General features: G+C 40.5%; 1 protein-coding gene across 5 annotated transcripts in view; it reads right to left on the bottom strand.

Annotated features, from left to right (window-relative positions):
- The window catches only part of UNC13B (unc-13 homolog B), a 173,138-nt gene that overhangs the window by 54,475 nt on the left and 92,548 nt on the right, over positions 1 to 26,115 (bottom strand). For all 5 annotated transcript variants that reach the window (XM_074330677.1, XM_074330678.1, XM_019729033.2 and 2 more), the window contains one exon: positions 25,184 to 25,274. In XM_074330677.1, coding sequence (XP_074186778.1) covers positions 25,184 to 25,274 — 91 coding nt within the window. The remainder of the gene's footprint in view (positions 1 to 25,183; positions 25,275 to 26,115) is intronic.

The following is a 26,115-nucleotide window of genomic DNA, read 5'->3' as shown; positions in this document are numbered from 1 at the left end:
AATGCTTAAGACTAGGAAAAATGAAGCAGCCCTTTCAAGGGATATCTGTGTTTAAAAAGGGAACAAATCAAAACAAAATGAATTAATCGAAAGGAGTAAAACCTCAATGATGGAAAGCTGACAACTATGGCAGGGACTAAACCCCAATCACACCACATCAGCAACAGCCTACCAAAAGTCAAGAGGGAAAAACTCCTCACTTTTCTGAAATGGCTAATTCTTTACTCTCTCTCCGATGTATCAGACAAATGTAATCAGTAATGTGAGTATTCCTTAAAAAATTGCTCCTGACCCAAATCTGAACTTGGAGGAAACTGAGGGACTTCTGGGAACAGGCTAGGACTCTATGTACAATATCAAGAAGCTTCTCACTTAGTGTGAAACAAGCCCAGAAGGCAGAAAGCCAAGAGCTCTCAGCCCTCTTCCTCCCTAGGTCAGGTCATTCCTGGGCCATTTACCAATTATGTTGTATGGCTAATATGGTGGGAGGAACAGATTTCTAGGGTCACAGCAGGTCCGGGTGTTCTTAGGATGTTAATCTTCGGGAAAGATTCAATGCTTACAGAGAATCTTATCAGAGAAAAATATCAGGGTCACAAGGTCTGAAGAGTAAGATCAGCCAAAGGGAGTAAAGAATGCCCTAGATCGAATGCGTAGCAAGGTCCCAGGACTGCAGTTCCTTGGACTCGCCACCGCACCTCCCCAGTGTTAGGAGGAATCCCATTTATAGGCCAAAAGCTGGACATCGGAAAGGAAAGAAAACCCCAGGCATCATATCCAAGAGGGGAGACAGAAGCGAGAGTAATGCACAGTAGCAAGAGAGAGGACGCAGGAGTGGTATGTGAAGACTTCAGAATGCAGACGAATGCCAGTCAGGAGAGCTGGGAGTCTGCGCCCTGCTCAGGGCTCCCCTTCAGCAGTACCAAGGTTTATTACACCAAAGAGTATAACAAACCATAAACAAATGTACACATCCTCAGAATCTGATACTCACGACAAAGACGACTCTCTCTTTTGAGCAAACTTGAGTCAGATTCCTCTGAGTCCTCTTTTTGACTAGGCCTCTAACCTTGGGCTCTGTTGAGTCCCATTTTAGCAAGAATCTTGCTGGCTCAGTTTAGTGACAATTCCTCACCTTTGATACCCGACCAAATTCCTTATCCCTCAACCTGGCCAGCCTCCAGCAAAAATCCTGTCAAATCAGTTCAGCCAGACTCCCCCTTATCCATGGTGTTTCCTCTTAGTAATTTTCCATCCACTGACCCTCACCCCTGCTCCTTGGTTATAAATTTCCACTTTTTCTTGTTTCAGAGTTGGCCTCAATCTCGCTCCCCTATTATGATGTAGTAGTCCCCATGAATAAAGCCTGTCTTACTGTCTTTAACATGGGTCAGAATAATTTTTTCTTAAGTACTCATCATGCTTTTTTCCCCTTATTACCTCATGGCTCTTGAGAGTAGACTGAAGAAGGCATGTGAGCAGGAATCTAGGCCCTGAACACTCCCTCCTCACTCCCCAAAATACCCATATTCTCTACCCCTTACTCTGCTGTAGTTTCTTAATAGAAATTCCTACCACCTGATTGATCATATATTTGTTTGCTTGTTTATTATCTCTATCCTAGAATGTGAGTAGAGACTCTGTTTTGTTCACTGCTGTATCCTCAGCACCTAGAACAGTGCCTGACATATATGGCAAAACAAACAAACAAAATCCTGCCAGTGAATAAAAGGAACCAGAAAACAAAGCAGCAAATGAGACAAGAGTCCTTTAGAAGAGTCTTTTAGAAGAGCCCTGGAATCTCATACTATGTTGTGATCGAGTCTATGAAGTAGGGTATCATAGTGTTTTTCTAAATTTTAAATTTGCAACTCTTTAGGTGGGGCAGCTACTCTAGCTTCTCGAAAGCCCTCTCACCCAAGTTTATAAACCTTGACCTGAAATGACACCCTTGTTGTTGCTAATTTGTTTTACTTTGGCAGACCCCTCAATAGAAGGTTTCTGCTTGAGGACCCTCAGTGGGTGTGAATGCCATTATATTGGAAGCTGTGCTTTCTTTGTGAATTCTTCTAGCACAGAGCATTACTATGCCAAGCATACAGCATGGCATACAGTGAGAACTCGGTGCCATGGAAAGAATGAACGAGTGATGGCAGGGCTGAATTAGAATCCAAACCTCCTGATTTCTAGTCCACTTGTGTTTCCATAATGGCATGCTGTCTTTAAGGTCTCAGATTCCTTCTAGACTGATGACTTACAACCCTCTTTCATTGTAAAACTAAGCTGGAAACTTCTCCCCAAATATACTTAAAATTTTCTGGGGAGTCACTCAGGACAAAGAGGGTAGTGGTGGGACCAGCCTTTGCTAGAGGCAGGTAATTAGCTCGTTCTCTCCAGTATAGGAGACTGGTAGGAAGAGGCACTGCCATGGTTCCTGTCATGCCAGGGCTGCTGTCATGGGGTCTCCATTTGCCCTTCCAGCTGGAAGAGATACCCTGATCCTTGTGCTAATGATGGCTCTAGAGCAGCACTGTCCAACAGAAATATAATATGAGGCACATATGTAATTTTAAAATTTCCAGTAGCCAAATAAAAAAGTAAAGAGAAACAGGTAAAATTTATTTTAATATATAACTCACCCAAATTATTAATATCAATTTCAACATGTAATCAATATAAAAAATTTTTAATCATATATGTGCATTCCTTTTTTTCACACTGAGTCCTTGAACTCTGGTCTGCATCTTACATTTACAGCACAATGTAGACTAGCCACCCCGCAAATACTCAACAACCACATGTGCTCAGTGGCTACCATATTGGACAGTGCAGGTCTAGAATGTTGGGGCGGGGGATATTCTAGAGAGCCTTCAAAACCTGGCAGCAGATGTTCGCTGCAAGGAGTAGGCTGTCATCTCAGGGGCAACAGAACGCTCTGTTCTTTCACTCATCCTTTCCCCTGTTCATTCTGATCCCAGCTGGAAGCAGCTTATTTCCCTTTTGTGACAGGTTCAATTCTTTTTAAGGCTACAAAGAACAAAGTATTAAGACCCCAACCTATAGAGGATGAACCTGTTCTCGCTCTCAACCTGACCCTTTCCAGATTCTCGGTGGCTCTATGTAGCTTCTTTCTAATACTCTGGGCAAAACCACAGGATAAACTAAGTTACTTCAACAGCAGCTACCCCTTTGCAGGGAAGACTTAGAGACCTCTCACAGACAAGAGCAGACTCTCAATGCAGTGGGTCAAAGGTATGCTATGCCAGACAACTCACACTAGAGGGTCATGTAACAATAGTAAAATTGTATTTGTTTAGAATTTTACAGTTTACATGATTCCTATTTTATCATCACAACAACCCTGTGAGGTAGGACAGAAGGATTATTATTCTGATTTCATAAATGAGAAAAACGAAGCTGAGAGAAACTAAATGATTTGAGCAACATCACTGAGTAGAGCTAGGATTTAAAAGGGGGTCGTCAGTCTATAAAGTTAGTGCTCTTTTTACCATACATACATGACATAAATGTGTGCACACACTCAAGACTGAGAAAACTCAAGATGACTTTTCTGTTTATATGGCATATGCACACACGAGAGGGAAGAATTAATACTCACCTCAGACAGGAGGGCAGTAGACACACAGACACACACACACACACACACACACACACGGAAAATGGAAAGGTGTCTGAAAATACACAGGCCTATACAAGAGGAGGAAAGTTACTGAGTACATGAAAACATGCAGCAGATAAAGGGACAGATATCTACGTATGTATGCACATAGAGGGAGAGACGGCTTGTGCATATTCATGTAAGATGAATGAATGAGTTGTTTATATGTATGTAGACACAGATAGGAATGGGTGTTATCTATAAACATATGGACATATCAAGAGGGAGAAACAGATTATTTGTATACAAGTATGCACACATCCAGAGGGGTGGATGGGTTATTTATATACATACAAGAGAATACCAGGGAAGAATAGATGGTCAGATTATTAGCATAGAAACACGTGCACGTGAAGACTCTATCCTCAGTGCTGAGTATGCCATTTTTTACTCATTATAATGACCCCACCAGCAAGTTGGCTCAAGCAGTTATGTAATTAATGTAGCTGTTCCATATTCCACCCACAAATGCTTTGCTTTTGTCCCTGCTTGTCATTCAGAGTCAGTCATACACTCGATACCACTTACCTTGCTGCTGCAACCAAAATAAGAGTTAAGAAAATGAAAAGAGAAAAAAACGCATTAAAACCACAAACGCTCAAGTTTTAGAATGCAAGTGCTGTCTTTAAGAGAAAATCCATTCAGAAGCACTCCTTGGTTTGACAGAGAAGCCACAGGATGAACTTTCTAAGCCACAGCACGGCTGCTTGCCCAACCAACAAACAGAGCCAAGAAGCTATTCTCAGTTGTATCCAGCTGGCTGGCTCCACAGTGCAAAGTTGATGAGAGAACAATGCCCAGCAGAGAAATCCCCTCAGTGCAAGGCTGGGCAGGAGTCTCGCTGGCTACAAATCTAGGAATCCAATCTGGTCCACACCTCTCTGCTGAGGGAGATTCTGATGACCAGCCTGCTGAAGGCAATAGCGGCCAAACTTCAACTGGATGTGGAATTCTAACTCAGTCGGTTCTGGGCTTTGAGACTGAGAGAGAAAGCAGGGCAGCTCCTGCTCCTGCTGCTGCTCCTCCTCCTCTCCAGCTGCTTCCTGCACGCACCCTCCCATAGGGCAGCAGCCCTCCTCACACGTTCCTGGGGCACACACCCCCTTCCCCAGCACACTCACGCACACAGAAACCTCACCAGCAAGCTCACTCACACACCCTTGCTGAGTGTCTCTCCCTCTCGCTAAATATAGATCTTACTCTCTCCCCTCCCCCACTTCTTCCCCTCATTCTTCTCCCCTCCCTCCCTTCTTCTCCCCTGCCTATTCACCTCTCTCATGTCTGAGCTGGAGGAGAGAAAGAGACATAAGGAGGAGCCCAGTACTTTGAGGAGCTCCCAGTCTCAGCGGGAAGGCAGAACACAGCAAGAAACTGCTGGAACACAGTACAAAGGGAGTCTTCCCTTCTACTGAGACAAGCTCTAGGGGTGTTTGTTTGGTTGGTTTGTTAATTTTGTTTGTTTGTTTTTGTATGTATATAATCTGTCCGTATTTGGTGAAGCTGGAGAACAGATAGTGCCCAAGTGCCGTTATCATCAAATAGCCCCATGTTCTCAGAGGATACCTAGTCCAGTTTTTCCAAAACAGCCACAGCAAGAGAACTGGAAAACAAGAACTCCTTTAGGCTACTCCCAGGCAGTCATGAGAGAGAAGGAGGGGAAGCTAGGTGGGCTGAGATGGACCCTCTACTGCAGAAGTCAGGACCACAGGTTGTTTTGGGATCCAGAATTAGGACCTAAGCAACCTAAAGTGATATCACACTGACCAAAACCCGTCTAAGGTTCAAGGCCTGGTATCATGACCCCTAATTTCCCAGTCCTTCTTTGCCAGTGGCATCTCTGTCTCCTTGGAGACGTGCTAGTCCGGTGGCTCTCGTATGGCCCTAATTCCTAACAATTCAACAATTCTGGTTAGCACTCGTCAGGAAATTGAATGTCCTTGTCTTCAAAGAGTACTCAAATTGTTCATTGCAACGTGATGCCAAACATAAGCCAGGGACCCTTGAAGCCCTGGAGCATAAAGCACCACATTCGGAAACATATGAGATCGCTTTCTACTCTGCAACCAAAGAACAGGACAAATAGTTTGAGCCCAGAGAACCTCAGAGCTCTTCTCAATACAGAGCTCCAATCAGCCAGTAACAAACCAGTGAAGCCACTCCTATTCACCTCCTCTGAGCCTGATGCGATAAGAAAAGGATCCCCTCTTTCTTAGGCCAACAGCAGGTTTGCTTTATGCAGCATGTCCAAAATTGCTACTTCTATTGCCCTGCAACATTCCTCGTGACAATCCACATTAGAACATGGCCCTGTTAGCCAAAAATCAGGGAGCCAGCCTACGGGGGGCACCCCAGAATCTGTCACTGCAGACAGGCAGTCTTATATGGTAGATAAAACAAGCTTTTAAATTAAGAATTATTTCCTTGGCTTATCCAAGATCCTGAGGCGAAAGCGTTGATTCCAGAGCCAACATTTGCCTCCCTACTGCCTTCTTCCAATAACATTGCTTCCCCCTCAACCAAGGAAGAAAACTTAGATTCCAAGATGATGCTAAACAACCCATTTCTTAACCATCCACCTCATTATGCAGCCAACACTGACAGCAGAGCAAATACCTCCTAACCCAGTCAGGGAGCAGGACGGATGACAGAAGAGATAAGGACTGACAATGCAACTATAGCCACATCTAAATAAAGAAAAGAAAAAAAGAGAAAAGGAAAAAAACCCTTGAAAACTGTCAAATTTCAGTGGAAGTCACAGCCAATTTATCATGGAGCTTCCCATAGCTCAGCCAGGAGAAAGAGGTAAAGGATTAAAATAAGAAATATAGGGATGGCTGATTAAGTCAGAATTCCCTCGCCAACTCTGCAGCCACTCATAAGGAGCCCAGAGCAGAGACTGTCATTACTAGATTTGGGTCTGGGCTTCCCAGACCGAGGAGAACCACAAATCTCAAGACTGGGGTAGATCCTCAAAGCCAGGCCACTGCCTCAAGAACCTACTTCTTTCTGCTTCATCCCCCCCGGGGCTCCACGCCTCCAGGTGCTATGCCGGAAGCTACTGTGACCCTGTCTTGTCCAGCTACCTACCCAAACACATTCAGCCCATCTTCTAAGCAGCTTGGGGTTTCCAAACAAAGGCTCAGCCAGGAGAAGATGTGTTTAGGACATGAGGCACAACCAACCTGCTATCTCTAGTTATAGTCATTGCTTTGACCATAAATTACCTCTGCATCTTTCCACCTTCACATGTTTCAGCAAAACCAAGAAGAGTAAGTGGGAAAGAGGTAAACAGCAGTCAGTGTAAGCTCTGGTGGAAAAAAAACAAAACACAAAAAACAAAAAACAGGGCTCCTTCTGCCACCATTCAACAAGGCCCACAGAGCACCAGACCTCATGTTATTAACAGACACTCAGACCTCCTCAGTGGACTAGCCTTTTGGGATAAACACATAACGTCTGTTTCCTGAGCCATGCAAGCAACACCGCAGCCCCTTGTCACGGTGAATCTGGCTCTTGGGAATCCTGGGCAGGCTAAAAGGATGCGGTTGCTTTTTAAGGTAAGAAACAGCACAAGCACCCACCTCAGTTGGGAAGCTTCCTCAAAGCTGGGCTGTTCAAGAGCTAGCTGGGCAGAACTGGAAAACAGATTGGGTTAAGAAGGAAAAGGCATTTATCCAGAAGCTGTGAAATGCTCTGAACAGACATTCTCAAGGTCTGGTTCCCAATTTAAATCTTTGCAAGGATCTTTGCCTAGAGACAGATGAGTCAAGATGAAAATTCAACACGCGACACTGACACTCACGCAGAGTTGTGGGCAGGTTCAGAGCTGCTGGAGCTCTAAAGGGGAACCGAATGGGTGGGTTAGTCAGAAGACCACCTGGCACACAGAATTCATTCTCAGCTAAAGCATCTGAGTGTCACAGGGATACTGGAGGAGGGGCTCACTAATCACAATTGTCCCCTGTCATACAAACCAGTCTAAGTCTCCCTGGGGCCAGATGCAACTGGTCCAAAATCAAAGAATGTACCTGCTGCAAACCTGGCCTGCCTTTTCAGATGTCACTGCCAGACAGTGACTGGGTCAGGATCAGCAGGTTCCAGTCTTATCTCCCAATGTTGACAATCACATATGCAGGGTGCAAAGGAGAGGTGGAGCCAAAGTCCACTTAGGCAGGAGTAAGCTTGTGATTCTTTTCCTTTTCTACCACGAAGAAGCAATATGAAGAGGCTGACATGTGGTCACACAGCTGGGACCTGTTTCATGAGGGAAATGGTTTGTTTTGGCTTTCAAGCCTTTTTTTTCCCCTGTAGAATTCTGCCCTCCATAAACTACTCAGCAATTATATGTAGCAGAGAATGATGGGCAATGGGAAATGATTGGCGGTCCTCCCTCAGGAGCATGCCACCCTAGGGGAGCGCTGAGCCTGGCAGAGATGTGCCAACTTCACTGAGGTGCTAAGACACGGCTGCTCCACAGCCTAGATCAGAACTGACAAGCTGCAAGGCAGGCCTAAGGAGTCACAAATTGCTGACAAATTGCAGTCCTCCAATCAGGTCAAGCATCATCCCTGATTAGCAGAAACTGGAACGTAAAGAGCTGATCAACTCCCAAGGCCTGCCCAGCTAAACGGTTAGGTTTCTAGCCTGTACCTCCAAAGGCTATGGCCCCATTTCCATCCCAGGACAAAATTAACAATCAAAGCTGTCTACATGTCTCCTGCCCTCTCACATAAACCTGGTCAAAAGTCACCGCTTCCAGATTTAGGACTAACCCTGGTCCTGAACTAGTATCTGCTTATACATGTCCCAGTCCGAGCTACAAAATGCATAGGTCGTGCCTCAGTCTCTATACCCCAAGGAAACCAAGGGGCCATATGCTAAAGATTCTCTAATGAGAATCCAAAATGTGAAATTTCATGGGGAAGTGAACCTCTTACACTAAAAGGAAACTATATGCTAACTGGCTTAATATTGCTCAAAAATTTCTTCAGTTCTTTGGGGCTTGTTCTGAGATACATCTTAGGGTAAACCCAAATCTGGAAAATTCTCTACAGGTGTAGGATCCTGTTTCTATAAGATTTTCAAAATATGTCCCTAGCCAGCATACAGGATTCTCCATAAATTCAAAAATATCTGGTATGAGACACTGAGTTATAGGAAGCTAGTTAATGTTCAAAGTGCAAAAGAAGACCTAAGGGAGACCCATCCTTCGGTGAGGTTCTCTGACAGAGTGACAAGGACACATGGTGGGGAGAAAGGGAAGTACTCAACTAGATGAGTCAGGAGAGTGAGCCAGACAGCCTGGAGAGCAAGGAATGCCAGGGAAAGTCTGTTGTTGGTGTTGGCCTTGGAGCCCTGGGCTTCCAGCTCAGCCATACCAGTCACACACAGAGATAAGCACTCTGCTCAGACACAAGATTCCTGGAACCCCAATATTCTAATTCTCTATCCAGTGATAGAACCCCCTGCAAAACCCTTTGTCCCCATCACATGTCACCAAGTGAAATCTATTTTACCTTGCTACCTATAAAATCTGTCGCCTTCTCTACAACCCTTAAATCTAAGCTTCATTATTTCTCAATTGAATTATTGCAAAAAATTCATCCTCCCTGGTCTCCCTTCCTCCAGAACCACCTCCGTCTCACCAGCCCCTACTCCCAATCCATTCTTGACAATTTGCTAGAGGGGCATTTCTAAAATGTCGATAGATTTTTGTCACTCATTTTCTTAAAATCCTTCTGTGACTGCTCAGGAAAAAGTCCAAGCTCCTTAGCATATTATCAAAGTTCTTTCTTACCTGTCCATATCTAGAGGGTGCCAGCTTCCCATTCTCTCAGTATGCTCAAACCACGCTCCTTACTCACGGAAAGTGCCGTCCCACCCTCTCCATTTCCATATGGTACTGTCTAGAGTATCAGCAGAGAGTAAAAACAAGTATGGCGAGGGGGCTAAAAACCTTAACAAGTGCTTATCAGAAAACAAGACTTGGAACCAAAACAGTAAAAACTACTTTGGTATCTGTTACGGGTTAAACTATGTTCCCTTAAAAGTTATATGCTGAAGTCCTAACCCTCAGTACCTCAGAATGAGACCTTCTTTGGAGATAAGTTCTTCACAGAGGCAATCAAGTTCAAGTGAGGTCATCAAGGTGGGCCCTAATCCTATTTGACTGGTGTCCTTATAACAAGGGGGGATTTCCACATAAAGACATGCGTAGCGGTAAGGCAGTATAGAGACACAGGGAAAAGACGACCATCTACGAACCAAGTTGAGAGGACTAGAATAGATTCTTCCCGCGCAGTCTTCAGAAGGAACCAACCCTGCTGACACCTTGATTTTGGGCTTCTAGCCTCCAGAACAGTGAGATGATAAATTTCTGCTGTTTAAGACACCCAGTCTGTGGTACTTTGTTATGGCAGCCCTAGCAAACTAATATAGCACTTTTGAGAATTACTAATACAATTCTACCAAAAAAAATAAATAAATAATAAATGAATACTCATTAATAAGTACCTAGGTATGGTACCAGTCATGATGAAAAGATATGATTCTTGCTCTTAGGGAATTCATAACCTAGTAGAGGAATCGTTACAACATTAGGTAAAGGCCCCTGAGGGAAAGGAGTGTTATATTTTGCCCTTGGGTAATTGGTAGTGCCACATACTGAGAAAGGACATACAGGAGATGAGGTGAAGAAAGAAAAGACAATGAGTACAATCTGAACATATTGCATGAGGTGCCTATGAAAATTCTGGGGACAATATCCACGGCAGCTGGATAGATTAGATTCAGGAGCTCATGGAAGAGGAATGAGGTAGAGATAGCAACTGGGAATTCATCAGTGTATGGGTAAAGCCATGAATGAGATTTATCTAGAGAAGAGAATGAGATGGAAAACAAAGCCCTGGGAATCACCAGGTTTTAAGGAGCAAGCAGAGGATGAGAAATGCTATACGGAAAACAAAGCCGGTGTTGGAAATAAGTAAAAGACTTGGAGGGAAAGGTATCACAAAAATTAAGAAAGAAGAGTGTTTTAGGGAGAAACCATTCAACAGTTTTTAGTCTCACCTGTCACAAGAAATGCTCCAGGATGTTGGTTTTCATCTAGAATGCCCTTCCTCACGTTTGGCTACTTGTCTATATAGCCTCAGACATGAACCAAATAGGAACACATTTCCCCAGCATGCCTGAGGATGACGACAAGCAAAGGGAAGCAGAAGCCTAAGTAATTGGGGAAGATTATTTGCTACAACTCAGCTTTTTCCTTTGGCTTCAAGAGGTCTTATTTTACAGACTATGATTATACTTTAGGACCTGCCTGTGTTGGAATGGTGGTAAATCTCAGTGGCATTGTTTACAGAAAGAACAACTTGCCACTTGCAAGGAGCTATGGATCTCCTTAACGACATGTGCTTGTAAACACACAGGAAGCAAATTATCCCTTGATTTCCATCTTTCTAGCCTCATATTATTTTATTTCTTGGACATTTCCTGATACTTACTAACTGCTGACTTGGTACCCTCTGGGAATTCCTCTGATAAGACTTCTCCAACCACCCTAACTTAAAGGGCTTGCTCCCTACTTCAAAGTCCAATGGCAATTATTTTCTATTATAAGTGTCAATCATTCCTTTTGTAACCAATTACTTATGGCTTTGTAATACTACTTCATACTTTTAAAGCAATCATTCCACAAAACTTTGCTAAGTGTCTACTAAGTATTAGAAGCTATGCTAGGAATTGCGATCAGTTCCTGACCTCACAAGAGCGATCTAGCAAAGGAGTTAAAGTCCATGTACATGCAAGGAAAATACGAGTGGAAAGCATAATTAACAAGAAAATAAGTGGCCAAGAAGAGGATCTCTGAATCCCTGAACTCTGTTTTCCTACCTACATGTATTAGGTCCCCCGAGGCGTATTAGGCAGGGAAGATACTCCAGGTGAATATCCACTCTTAATACTTTCAGACTCAAACTCTTGCATGGCCTCCAACCTTTATAAGCTGGAGTGGGCCATAAAGATGTCTTTCACAGAAGACCAATTCAAAGAACAGGGCAAGCAGTTTGCAACTTGATCCTTTGCTCCTGGGTCCACATCTTTCACTGGACATCTGAATTTCTCCCAGCGCAAGAGAAGGTACTAAAAAGATCAAAGGCCCAAAGCAGTTTTCTCAAGTCTTTTCATGCCCCAGTTTACTCCAACTGACAGAGCTCCTGCCTCCAGCATTACACCCAATTTGAGCTCCTTCTATCTATTCTTCGGCCTGGAGTGAGAGGGCAGCCTTCAGCAACTCTGAAAGGTTAGAGTGAGTGACTAATATGTAACATAAGAGACACAGATAAAACGCATGAGAATTTGAGAGAAGAATACCTCCAGCTTTCAAGGTGCTGGTTTGGAGGGGAATCAGGGAAGGCTTAGCAAAAGAGGTAATGTCTGAGCTTGATCCTGAAGGATAAATAATATTTGGGTACGTGGAAACTGAAGGGAGGGAAAGACATTCAAGTCAGAGGCTACAGGATGAGCAAAGATAGGAAAAGCAGGCAAAGAAAAGTATGTTGTTGGAAAGGAAATTAATATTTACTGAGTGCTAACAACACGCCAGGCCCTGCTCTACATGTCTTGTCTTCTCTAATCCATAGCCAATCACTGAGGCAAACAACATCCAATTCAGAGATGAGAAAAGTTTCTAAGAGGCTGCGTGACTTGCCTAAGCGTAACATGACACAGCTAGTAAGTGGTGGAACCATATTTCAAACTCAGGCTCTGGCTGATTCCAAGGCCCAACCTCTTCCAACTAACTGTACAACGTAGCCTCAGGGTTATGAAGGTTAGAAAAGTAGGTTGTGCCAAGTCATGGGAGGCCATGGACACCGGCTAAAAAGTTGAGATTATAATTTAACTACCAACAGGAAAAAAACCACGTTTTTTTGAGAAGAAACTTTTTTATTTTTCTTTATTAAATTTATTGTTGGGGGGGTTATCACGTTGTGAGGGGTGTAAATGTCTATTACATTGCTTTGTACACCTGAAACTAATAAAATAAAATAAAATAAAATAACATAAATAAATAAAATTTATTGGGGTGACAATGGTTAATAAAATTACATATGTTTCAAGTGTACATTTCTATAACACACCATCTACATATCACATTGTATGCTCACCACCCAGAGTCAGTTCTCCTTCCATCACCATATATTTGACTCCCTTTACCCTCTTCTACTATCCTCTCTTCCCCCTTACCCTCTGGGAACCACTAAACTGTTGTCTGTGTCTATGAGTTTTTGTTTCTTTGTTTGCCTTGTTCCTTTGTTGCTTTCAGTTTTATATCCCACATGAGTGAAGTCATGGTTCTCGACTTTTTCTGTCTGAATTATTTCACTTAGCATAATAATCTCAAGATCCATCTATGGTGTTGCAAATGGCAGTATTTCATCTTATCTTATGGCAGAATAGTATTCCATTGTGTACATATACCACATATCTTCTTTATCCAATCATCCATCAAAGGACACTCTGGTTGTTTCCATGTCTTGGCCACCATAAATAATGCTGCAATGAACATCGGAGTACATATATCTTTACGGATAAATGTTTTCAGATTTTTGGGGTAGACACCCAGGAGAGGGATTGCTGGGTCATATGGTAATTCTAGTCTTAATTTTTTGAGGAACCTCCACACTGCCTTTCATAGTGGCTATACCAATTTGCATTCCCACTAACAGGGTATGAGGGTTCCTTTTTTTCCACAACCTCTACAACACTTGGTTATTATTTGTCTTGTTGATAGCCATTCTAACAGTTGTGAGGTAATATCTCATTGTGGTTTTGACTTGCATTTCTCTAATAGCTAGTGAAGTTGAGAATTTTTTCATATATGTATTGGCCATTTGTATGTCTTCTTGGGAGAAGTGTCTGTTCAGGTCCTCTGCCCATTTTTTAATTGGACTTTTTTTTATTGTTGAGTTGTATGAGTTCTTTATATATTTTGGATATTAGCCCCTTATGAGAGGCTAATGTTATTTGCAAATATCTTCTCCCATTCAGTTGGTTGCCTCTTTGTTTTGTTGATGGTTTCTTTTGCTGTGCAGAAGCTTTTTAGTTTGATATAGTCCCATTCGTTTGTTTTAGCTTCTTGACCTTATCTTTAAGGTCAAATTCATAAAATCCTCTTTGAACCCAAGGTCCGTAAGGTTAGCACCTATGCTTTCTTCAATATAATTTATTGTTTCAGGTCTCCTGGTTAGGTCTTTGATCCATTTTGAGCTAATTTTGGTATATAGTGACAAACAGCAGTCAAGAGAAACTTTCATTCATTCATTCATTCATTCATTCACCCACTCATTCACATACGAGCTTGCTGGGTGCCAGGCACCAGGAATATAAAGTCAAATAGATCCAGTCCTTATTCTGTATTTCCATGCTATTTTCATTTAGCTTTTAAACTTTTTCTTGAGCTATAATATGCATACAGAAAATGGCACATATTAAAGGTACACCGATGTAAACAGAATTCAGATTAGAACATTATCAGAATTCCAGAAGCCCCCTCGTGCTCATATCTAATCACTACCAACCTCCTTGCCCTCAAAGGTAATTGTTATCCTGAAGTCTGACACCACAGATGACTTTTATCTGTTTCTGAACTTAATATAAAAGGAATCATATAGTATTTCTTCTTTTAATAAATACATAATCTTAAGGACAAATGCTCACACAATTCCAGGACAATATGCTAAACACTAAAATTGACTGTATATGAAATGCTATAGGAAAACGAGTACCTAACTCTACCTACCTGGGGACTTTGAGAAAGGCTTCAAGGGATGTGACATCTAAGTTGAGTCCTGAGCATAAGTGGTAGCCATGACTGGTGCTCTGTTTCAGGAAGATAAATCTGGCAGTGGTATATACAATGGATTCCAAGAAAAATAAAAGCATGGAAACCATTGGAAGACTAATACTATAGTCTAAGCAGTAAAGAGGGCCTGGAAACAAAGGGGAACAGAGAAGATAAGACAGATAAAAAGAAACCACAGGGAGAAAAAGAGCAATATCTGGCAAACGATCCAATGTAGGAGGCAAGAGAAGGAAGAATGACACCATGATTTTGAGTGGGTGGGTGATTAGCAGAATGATGGTGATTTTCATACAAATACAGAACAAAGGAAGATGAACAGGCCCAGGAGGGAAGTTTCATACATTGGAAAATTGTGGTGAATATAACTGGTAGATAACTAGACATGAAGGATAGAACCTAAGGTAAAAAGAGAGTGTTGGAAGTATAGTCCTGGGAATCAACTGCTCAGAAAGGCTAGTTGAAAGGCTACTGGCTTCCTAGCACACGATGGGGATGTAGCACAGTACCTGCTTTACCGTGATTGCTCAATTAATGATTCCAGAGTAGAGGCTGAGGAGATGCAGATTTGAGATTAAAAGAGATGCCTGAGGGGAAGACTATAACAAGAAGAGACAGAAAGGAAAGGAGATAGGCTAGGTAAGAAAGGAAGGAAGAGAATTGGGAGAATCTAGACTAATGGAAGCCAAGAAAATAGGAAGTTACAAGTTGGGAGTTTTAAAAAACACTATGGGATGATGCAGAGAAAAATGAGAATAAAGACTGAAGCAAATGTCTGTGGGGGAAAAAAGTATTTAAATATTTAACTTCATTATTTCTATCTCCCTTCTGGCCTATAAACTCTTAAATAATAAGAAAATGTCTTACAAATAGCCCACAGAGCAACAGTTGTATCCACTTATTAGTTGGCTTGATTTAAAATGGAAAAATTTTATTAGTTGCTTCCTTTTGGATAATTCTAGCAAAAAGATTTTCTCTCACAGGGGAAGAGTTCCTTCGCAGCCAGTATCAAATATTCCCATTGATTGGATGGTTAAACAAGCATCAGGAGTCAAAGAAAAAAGTAGAAAGCAAGAAGGACTGCTTTGCTCATTTGGAAGCAAGTAATTTTATACAGAGGCATCAATCAGACTTAGTCTGTAAGAGTGTATTAAGTACCTCTCTTTACTGATACTCTGCCCCCAAAATACTGCCAACTGGAGTTAAAGCCCACTGCCAATATTTGATATGATCCTCTGGCAGGTCCACGATAACCATGGCATTCCTGGGAGATGTTTTGATATGCTCCTCAGAAACCAGAGCCAAACTCCACCCCTTCAAACAGGCTGCCCCAAATCCCAGTCCCAGATGTGACGTCTTATAATTCACAAGGCTCAGTCACAGCCTAGAATCAGATCTTAGGTTTACAGAAGACCAACCACTGATAAAACATCCAGATCCAAGCCATAAATATGTCCACCTGTCTCAGAGGTAAAAACAAACAAACAAAAAACCCTGAGAAATGTTAAGCATTTCTCCTGACAAGTAGCCAAGAACAGCTCTTGGAAAACGTTCCCACAGTGCCAGAGCAGTCATGGGCCCCTCCCCTGGAGGCCTCAGGGTAAGGCACGCCACTGACTTCTGCCTTCCTTCCAGGCCCCAAAGAAGCACTGGTGTACTGGATAGTCTCATCTGAGTGATCCATATAGCAAGTTATCCCAGAAACCAGTGCCACGAGAGTCTAGATCCCTATAAAGCCTGCAATCCTGTGGCCCTGGCTCCTGGCCACTTTAGCCATCGGAAGCAGTCTCACTGAGTTCCTACTCAATAGCAATAAAAAATGACTGGCTTCCCTAGTCTACATCCTGTCACTCATCCTGTCAACAGACACTTATGGAGTGTCTATTACGTGTACAACAAGACAGCTACCTTCTCCTTCCCTCCCTTGTGTAGATAAGTGAAACACCTGCTCCTAATTCTTCTACATTACAAAAGGAATGAATGGTTTTGCTTTCTCTTACCTCTGAAGAGCCCGATCACATTTAGTGGGTTCAGGGTTGGTTTGGGGAGCATGGGAACAATATACAGGACATAAAACGGGTTTTGAGAGATAATGTCTTTTGGTTAGAACACGTTAAATCTGAGATGCTGATGGGACAAGTGAGTGTACAAGTAGTTATAAATATGGTTCTAGAGTTCAGGAGAAAGATCTGGAGATCAATCCAGATAGGAGAGCAATCCACATATAAGTGGCAGTTGACAAAATGAATGAGATTTCACAGAAATAACGCAGAGTCATATGAAAAGAGGACTAAGGGAAGAACCCCAGAAAGAGCAACATTTAAGAAGTGAGCAAAGAAAGAAATCAGGAAAGCAAGGCTGAAGAGAAATCAGAGGAGTGTTGGGGATGGTTTCTTAGACGTCAAAACAGGAAGGAATGTTCAGGATTGTTAAATACTGCAAAGAGGTCCAACAAGATAAAGACTTAACAGCAACCACTAGGTTAGGTAGCTATGCGCTCACTGATGACCTTCACAAATGCAGTTTTAGTGAAATCACGATCAAATCATGAGGCAGACTTACCTCAAGTGAACTCCTTAGAAACGAGTCCTACAGGACGCTTCTCCAGTATTTCATGGTCAAATAACTTTGCAGTAATGCTGTGCATGTTATACTCCCCTCTTGAGGAATCACACCAAGCCTAAGTTTCTGACAAGTCCTACAATAAAGCAATCTGCTGGTGTTACACTCTATTGGAACTCAATGTTTCCCGAATTTCTTTGACCATGGAACGCTTTATCACATGATAAAGAACCTATTAACAGTTCTAGAAACTAGAGTTGTGGGGAACACACTTTGGAAAACAGGGTTCTAAGATTATGTTGTTTAAAAAACGGTGTTACGGTGGTAGAAAACAGTGTTAAGAACACAGGCTCTGGAGTTAAATAGATCTAGATTTGAATCTGGTTCTAACTCTGACCAGCTAGGTGGCCCTGGATCAAGTTTCTCTTTCTAAACCTTAGTTTCTTAATCTATAAAATAAGCCGAATAACATAAGCCTAATTCATAAAATTATTGTGAGGAATTTGTTTGAGTAATGCATGTAAAGTACTTACAGGAATAGTAGTATTCAATAAATGTGGTTACTATGGTGATGGTGATGGCAGCAGTTGAGATTAAAAGGAAAACTGTGATGTAGGTACTCAAGTTGTCAATGAATGAATGGGAGTTACGGAAAAGTTGGGATCTAACTGAAACAAGAAGGTGGGTGTGAGAACAGGTTATGCGAATCTAGAAGTGGCCTGGAAGTGGCAGAAGAAGCCTGAGGAAGACCAAGCCTCATTCCGGACCCAGTAATACATGGGGCATTAAAAAAGGCAGAGCCCCCCCAAAAAAGGGCTTTAACGAACAGTTAGGTTTCAGTCAGTAGAGAATGTATTGGTTCCGGTCTTAGATATCAGGTAAGGACGCCACAGTTTGTCAAAGGGCAGAAGGAGCCTGTTGGGAGCGGCAGCTAGGACCCTTATCCAAGAGAGGTCTCTGGTTTGGGAAGCAATAGTAGGACCTATTCTTGGATAGGGCTTACCAAGAAGTTTGAAGATGGATGTTAAAAGCTGTGGTTAAGGGAGGTCTGGAAGTATTTAGACTTACTATAGGATTTGCACTGCAACATTGTAGTAGTAGTAAAATATCAGAAACAATTTAAAGATCTATCAATAGCGGACAGAGTACATAAATCATAATACAACCACAGAAAGAAATACTAGGCAGTTATTTAAAAAGAATGTAGTAGCTCTATTTGTAATAAGGGAAAATCTCCAAAATATAGTAGTAAATGAAAAAAGGTAAAGGACAATATGTGCAATATATGTGCAACATAAAATGTGTACGCACACATGCTTGTAAATGCACATTTTATCTCTGGACCAATTCACATATAAGACACAGGTAAAAGTGAGATGGTGGAGATAGGGATTAGAGAGCGAACCTGGAAGTCTGAAGTAGGAGGCAAACTTTGCACTATACATATCCTTTTTGCATAATTTTATATTTTTACATTTATTACTAATTCAGAACCTTCTTTGGTGTGGTGTTTTTTTTTAAGTGTCACAGTAATGATTAAGGAGAAGGCTGAAAGATTATGAGAAAAAGGAGGGATAACTGGTGGTCTCCCTGAGGGCAAAGAGTTGAGGTAGTGGAAGTTAAGTTAGGCAGCCATTATCAGAACAAAATCCTGGAGCTAAAATTATAGAAAGAGTGCTTTCCTGGTGCAACTAAGTTTAAGAGATGGGGTTCTCAAGGGCCCTCACCTTCAGTCTCCTCGTTTTTATCCCCGAGAGGAATCCCATTTTCAGGACCTCAATTATAGCCCAGAAGGAAGTCTCTTTGCTAGTGTGAGTTACAAGGAAGAACAGAGCTTTGCAGGAGAGAGCCGATCCATTTTGTTGTAATGATCTTCCCTGAGAAACTGCTGACCCATTTCTCAGGCTGACCAGCTGCAATCCTGGATCTCCTGGGATTGTTCCATTTAATCTGTTTGCTCCGTTCTATCTCTGCTTACTGAAGCTTTCCTTCTTCAGCTTTCTTTAGCAATCTAAGAGCTTCTGTCAAGGCTTCCTCACGCCCTACCTCCATGCCTTCTCCTTCACTGTCCCTTCCACCTGAACACCCACCCACCTGCTGCCACCACAGTCTCTGTTTCTAGAGCTAAAAGTCTCACCTCCTCCCCCAGATTGTTCTGCAGCTAAGCCAAATAAGGTACAGAATCATATCCATTCCACCCACACTACAACATTACAGCCTCATCAGCATTAGCAATGTCATCCAACACTTATTAAGTCCATGTGGCCAGGTACCCAGCCACCCCGGACACAGAGGTGACCTATACGAACTCTTGCTCCAGTTGCTGACACTCTTACAGGAATGGCATAAGGGTTCCTAAGGTAGTTCCTCAGGTCGACCGAATGCAGAGTCAGCTAAAGAAGTAGAAACGGCCTATAAACTTACAGGAAATATTCAAATCACAAATAATCAAAGAAGTACAAATTAAAACAACGGGATATCATTCTTTAGCCAAACTGGTAAACATTTTCTAAAATAATGACCCCCAGTATTGGGGATTGGAAGCACATTCAAATACTCAAAGTACGAATTGGAAAAACTTTTCTAAAAACACAAGTAGAAGTTTATCAGAAGCTTTTAAAAGGTGTATACTATTCAAGGCAATAATTTATTTGAATCTACTTTGAGAAAGCTAAGTTACAGAAATAGTCAGAAATGAAAACAGACATACGTAATGATATTCATCATAGAGCATTATTTATAACAGTAAAGAAACAAGAGAAATTGTATGAAACATCTACATGATGCAATATTGTTAACCTATTAATAATCATTAAATCACATTTTTAAAAATATTTAATAACCCAGAATAAAGCTCACAAAAACAATCTAAGTGAGAAAAAATTTAAATCCACACATAATATGGTCCAGATACAGTAACTTTATATTCATGTATATAAAAATTATATTAGAAAAACATAACTAATATTAATAGTAAATTTTTTTCTGTTATTGGCTTTAGGTGATATAGGCCTTGGGAAAAATAAAAAATAGGATTAAGAGAAGATAGAGAAACACAGGGAGACTTCTGTGGAAATGTTGATGGGCTTTTCTGGCTAGTTAAGCATTCATAAAAGGTTGGCTAAACATTCTGCTATGTTCTATATTGGGCTCTAGAACATCAGCAATAAAAAGCATAGCCCCGGCATTCAAGGATCTTACAAATACACAGAGAAGTAAGATGCTATAGCAAACAAGTAACTCCATTACATCACGGTAGATGCCAGCCTAGAAAAAGTATGTACAGAGTCTGGAAGCTTTACCCAAAAACTGACACCTGAGTGGGTTTTAAAGGATGTGAATGGAAAGTTAGCTCGGTGGAGAAAGAGAGAGTATTGCATGCGTTGTTACGCTGGAAGTGTTGCTACACAGAGTAGCAGAAAGGTAAGACTAGAAAGGCATATAGGGTGTATATCAGGGATTTTCAAATTTGTTTTGTGAAGGATCTGGTTTTTCATTCCCAGTATCTCAGGGACTGGTATTTTTGGTCTCTACCCTGTTCAATGAGATGAGACCACTGATCACGTGCTTGACGTCATGGCAATCCAAACGGCCTCTAACTACTCACTTTCAATTTCAGTTTGTTTTCTCCTTTTTGTTTTGTTTTCTTGTTTATTTTTTCTATTTCAGTAATTATTTCATCAAAGACTAGAAACAAACAGTTCCTGGACTGGGCTAGTCCATGGACCACACTGAGCTGGATCATAAGGTTTATTTTATTATAAAAGCAACGTGGAATCACTGAAGTATATTTTTTCTGCTTTCCTCTTTTTAAATCGTTGTTTTACTAGATAATTTACAATCCTAAGAGAAAGGTACTACTCTCCCTATTTTCTGGATGAGGAAAATGTAGCTTATTAAGGTTAAAAACTTTCTCACAATGATACACTGAGAAAAAATATTGGCCACTCATCACAGGTAAGAGTCAATTTCCCTAAAACAATAAAAAGCTCCTCGGAATCAAAAGCCCAATAAAAAAAAATGGGCAAAAAATATGAACAGACTGTTCACAGAAAAGCAAATAACTAATAGCCTTTACTTATATGAAAACATGCTTTACTTTACTGATAACAAGATATGTAAATTTAAACTCTAATGAGATACCATTGCCTAGGAGACTAGCAAAAAGCCAAAAGTTTGACAAGTCATTCTACTGGTGGGTGAGGAAGAAAAAACTACCCTCACAAAATTACTAGTAGGAATAGAAATTGATACCATCTCTGTTGAAGGCAGATACCCTTTGGGGTCATCATTAAAGCTGTTCACAAATCCTTCTCTATATCTTTCAACGTATAAGTACTACCCACTTGAAGTTAGATATGGTTATTATTATTTGCATTAGTCAGGGAAATGTGTGCAAAAGTGACATATTGCATCTGCTGGGCAGATGTCTCAAGAGCCAGAGTGTAATTTGCGGTACAGTCTCTTTTGTTTGTTATCCTTGCTTTCCCTCTACCACCAATGTTCTAGATGCTGGCTGCCCAACAGCCTGAATTGCAGAGAGAAGACAACTTCAAGCAGAACTCAATTAACTTGTAAAATGACAGGCAGCATGAGCAAAATAAACCTTTGTTGTTTTAAGCCACTGACAAATAGAGGGCCATTTGGCAATATTTATCAAAACTGCCAACTCTGATATCCCCTCAAATACACTCACACACATGCAACACGGCATATGTAAAAGGTTCTCACTTGCCACATGGTTATAGAAAATAACTGGAAACAACCAAATGAACATCAGCAGAAGACTAGTCAAATACCTGTAATACAATACAGGGGGAAATTATGCAACTGTTAAAAAAAGTTCTCTTAAAGTAATTATGGAAGACTCTCCAAATGAAAAGTGTGTTTTTCACACTTTTTATACACAATGAGAACATCTCCAAGATGTTCTCCAAGATATACCATCTTTTGTAAAAACAAAAAACAAAACAAAACAAAAATTGTGGGGAGATTAGAAATATATTCACATTTGCTTGCACTTGTATGAAGAAATTCTAGAACAATAAGAAACTAACAAAAATTGTCTTGGGTCAGACCATTAAGAATGACTAGGTAGAACTTCCAACTACTCAGGAAAAAAATACCCTTGGTGCTTGCTATACTTAACTTCTTACTGTCTCACAACCTTAATCAATCTGTCAGCACATCTCATCTTAAGTATAAAGGGTGTACTTCTGACTCTATCTTAAACTGTTATCAAATCCTTCTTTAAACTCTGGCTTTCTTTCTTCTCTTGGCCACATCCAATCAGCTTCCAGTTACATTACCTGTGTTAAGAATATATGTATAATTGTTCTTATTCAATTAAGTGAAAATGGTTCTTAATTGTTCTCTTATTCAATTAAGTGAAAATGGTTCTTAATTTAAATAAGTCATACTTTTCTCTAAATAATTCCAAGCTTTGGCAGCTTTGGCTAGTCTTCTAGAGAGACTGAATTGCCTATTAAAAAGAAAAAGTCATAACAAACTGTGTCTGCTCCAGTATAAATTCTTGTTTTTCTCATTCAGAACTTTTATTTTACATGGAGGTTATTTTACTTTCCTTTATAATAATTGCAAGGACCTTACTTCTGAAAAATTAGAAATAAAATATCAGTAAGTATTATGACACTGACTCCATAAATGTTCACTTTAAGTGTTTATCGCATGTCAGTCTAGATCAACAGACTCCCAATATTTATGATTAATCAGCCTTTATCCATGGAAGTTTTTAGCACACATCCTTCAATTTGTGTATGTTCATTTAAAAACTATAATTATACATGTATAATTGTATTAATATATTCATTACATTATAAAAATTAAAATTTAAAAAGCATAAAAGAAAAGCACTTAATATTTTTAATGACATAAAAATATTTTTGCTGTCACTAAAGTATTAGCAGTAATAATATTTTTAGTGAAAGCAATGTGATATAATATCCCTCATTATTTTTAAAATCTTGGTTTAACATTGTTATAGAATGATTTGAAAGTCTGGTTCCACATTCAATTATTTCAATACTTGGCTTTCATAGCTGTCATAGCTGAAAAATATACTGAGATATGAGTCAAATGAAAACCGTACAATTGGTTCCCACGTATCAATTATTCAAAGATTTTGTAGAAATTTGGCTAATAACTTTATATTCGCTGATGTCTTACAAAATAGTCGAAAATGTTTTTATATTTTTAACAAACAAGTTCAAACCTCACTGAAATTTTCACTAGAAGGATAAGTATGTTAATAGCCTCTTGCCAAGATTTTAGAACATGCAGTCATGAGTTTTTATAGGTAACCCTCATTGTTTCTGATAATAAAAGACTACACACTCACACACACACACACACACACACACAAAAGGTCACATTTTCAAACATCTATATTGAAAATGCTTTCTCCAATGCAGCTACTTTTTCAATTATTATTAAAATATTATCTTCTCCCTGAAGGGTCAAATTAACAGTGCTTGTATGAAGCTAGGACAATTTGAGCATCAAAATAAATGATAGTAAGGGATTACAAGTCATGTAATAAATTAGGAATCCATGAGTCCATACTGATATAAATTGATGGAAGAAAAGGGAAATCTCTTTCTTATAGTAGAATGCCAATTAATGTAGAAAGGATAGTGGAAACAGAAAGTTACCATTTGGCAACCATCATTAGTGGTGGTAGATACAGACAGACATCATCAATGGATACTTAGCTGGTAAATAGAGATTTGATGAGGAATAAGATATTGGCATAGTCTCAGACTATTGTACCACAAAAGACTTATCAATTACAAACGGAAAAACTGTGCCTTGACAGTGGAGAAACATGGCTGATAGAAATTTAACTGGGTGATTAAAGTTAACATTACAAGGGGTAGGACAGGTTGACATCATGTACTTTCTGATGTCATTCATAAAAAAAGAGTCCAGCATCATTTTTTATTAATTCCTACCAAGAAAGCATGGCCTGAGTCTGGACATGAGAAAACACTGGATGGACCCAAAAAGAAGAACATACTTCAAAATGAAAGGCCTGTACCATCTGTTAAAGATGAGAAAGACTGAGGAACTGTTCCATATTAAGGAGACTAAAGAGACATGACTAGTAAATGCAACATATCAGCCTGGATTGGATCCTGGACCAGAAAAGAAAAAAGACATTGTTGGGATGGTTAGAAAAATTTGCATGGGGTCTTGATGATAGTGTCATCATTGTTAATTTACTGATTTGGATGGTTATACTGTGGTCATAGAGGAGATTAGCCTTGTTTTTTGGGAAATACTAAAAGGAATATTTTGAAATGACAGAACATCAAGTCTCCAACTTTTGCTCAAATGGTTCAGAAAAAGATTAATCATAAAGGACGGAGGGTGATGAAGCATATATGGTAAAATGTCAAAATTGGGGTATCTTGGTGAGGAGGTTATGGGTGTTTTGTATAATACTGTTTTGGCAACCTTTCCCTAAATTTGAAACAAATTTAAGAGTGTTTACACATGTGAGCATGCTTGCATTTTAAATATCTGCCAGGCATTACACTGACAGCCTCTTGTCTTTCTGCCTGAAGACACACAGATAGGGACACTTCAAACTTATAACACTAAAAGTAAAAAACATTTTTAGTATTTTACAGTTTCACATCTTACTGTGTTGATGCACTGGGCTTTAAATTAGGGAAGCCCATTAGAAATTTCTTACATTGTGTAAAACTTTTGGCTCTGTATAGGTCAGCTAGTACTACAACAACTGACCCTAAGAGGCCTTGAATAGTCCCTTGTCCTAAACTCAAAATAAAATGGCCTCAAGATGATTATGATACTGAAAATAGCATTTAACTTTACCTTCAGGCTCTCAACCCACTAGGTCTATATGATTTCCACTAATTAGCCTAGCAGAAAGCCAATGGTCACCTCCCATCTCTAAGGGCTCTAACTTACTTGTAATGCATTCTCAGAAGCACACTGTAAGAAGATGACTAATCACTGACTGCAACTTCAGCACCATATGTCTCCCAATTTCAAAGGAAGAAGTGTCCCAGCTATTACTAGAACAACAGATTTCCTACCTCCTGCAGCTGGAGTCGAACCTTGGTAACTGCCCGGATCCAGTGTGCTCTGGCTTGGGTACATGGTGAAGATGAATTCTCCTCGGGAAAACTTGTAACAAAGAAAAGAATGTTCCTTAAAAATAGCCCAGGCCACAAGGTAACAGTGCTCAAGGCAAAAGTGCCAATTATCTAAAATAAAATGGTTTATATTCATGCCTATACTTGTTTAGTGATTCAGGCATAGTCCTGAATATCCAATGTGAAAAAAATTCCTCTCTATAATGACAACTCCTTTTAGCTTTTCATCTGTTCCCTCTCTTTCTTCCCCCCTTTTCACTCACCTAATGAGGCAGCTCACTGGGACAGTCAGGGAGCAGGATACTAGAAGCAATGGCAAGGCCCTGAATCAATGTCTAGAATTAAAACTATGCAGAAAGGTGTGGAGTAACTCTCTCATCTCACCTCTCAAGACCACCAGTCTCCGCTGGGGGTCTATATACCATTCTTAGGGCAGAATTTTGTTCCTGCAAACGCTTCCTGCTCTACTAAGTATATTGGAAGGCTTACCAGTTCCTAGACTGCAGTATTAAGAATAGAGATAGTGGAAATGTAATGGCTGTGTGCGATGTCAGAGGGATAGTGGATGGGGAGAGGGGGGTTGACACAATGTGAAGGATATAAATGATAAATGTCTAACTATTACTTTGTTTTGTGCACCTGAAACTAATAATAAATTTAAAAAAGGCACAGCCCTTTTTCTGCCATGATCTCATTCTTTGAGTTGCCTCAAGAACACATTCAGTGAAAAGAACAATAAATACAAAGTACCTTTAAGACAGAAATACTACCCTGTATTAGAACAAATCATCATCCAGGTCCTTAACTGTGGAATAGTAGTTGATTCTTGGTGCTATTGCTTCTCTTTTCTCCCACTGGGGTCTACTGCCAAG

This window comes from Rhinolophus sinicus, linkage group LG04 (genome assembly GCF_036562045.2).
Source record: "Rhinolophus sinicus isolate RSC01 linkage group LG04, ASM3656204v1, whole genome shotgun sequence".
Classification (NCBI taxonomy): Eukaryota; Metazoa; Chordata; class Mammalia; order Chiroptera; family Rhinolophidae; genus Rhinolophus; species Rhinolophus sinicus.
Note: the sequence above shows the minus strand (reverse complement) of the source record. Positions and strands in the feature narration are given on the sequence as shown.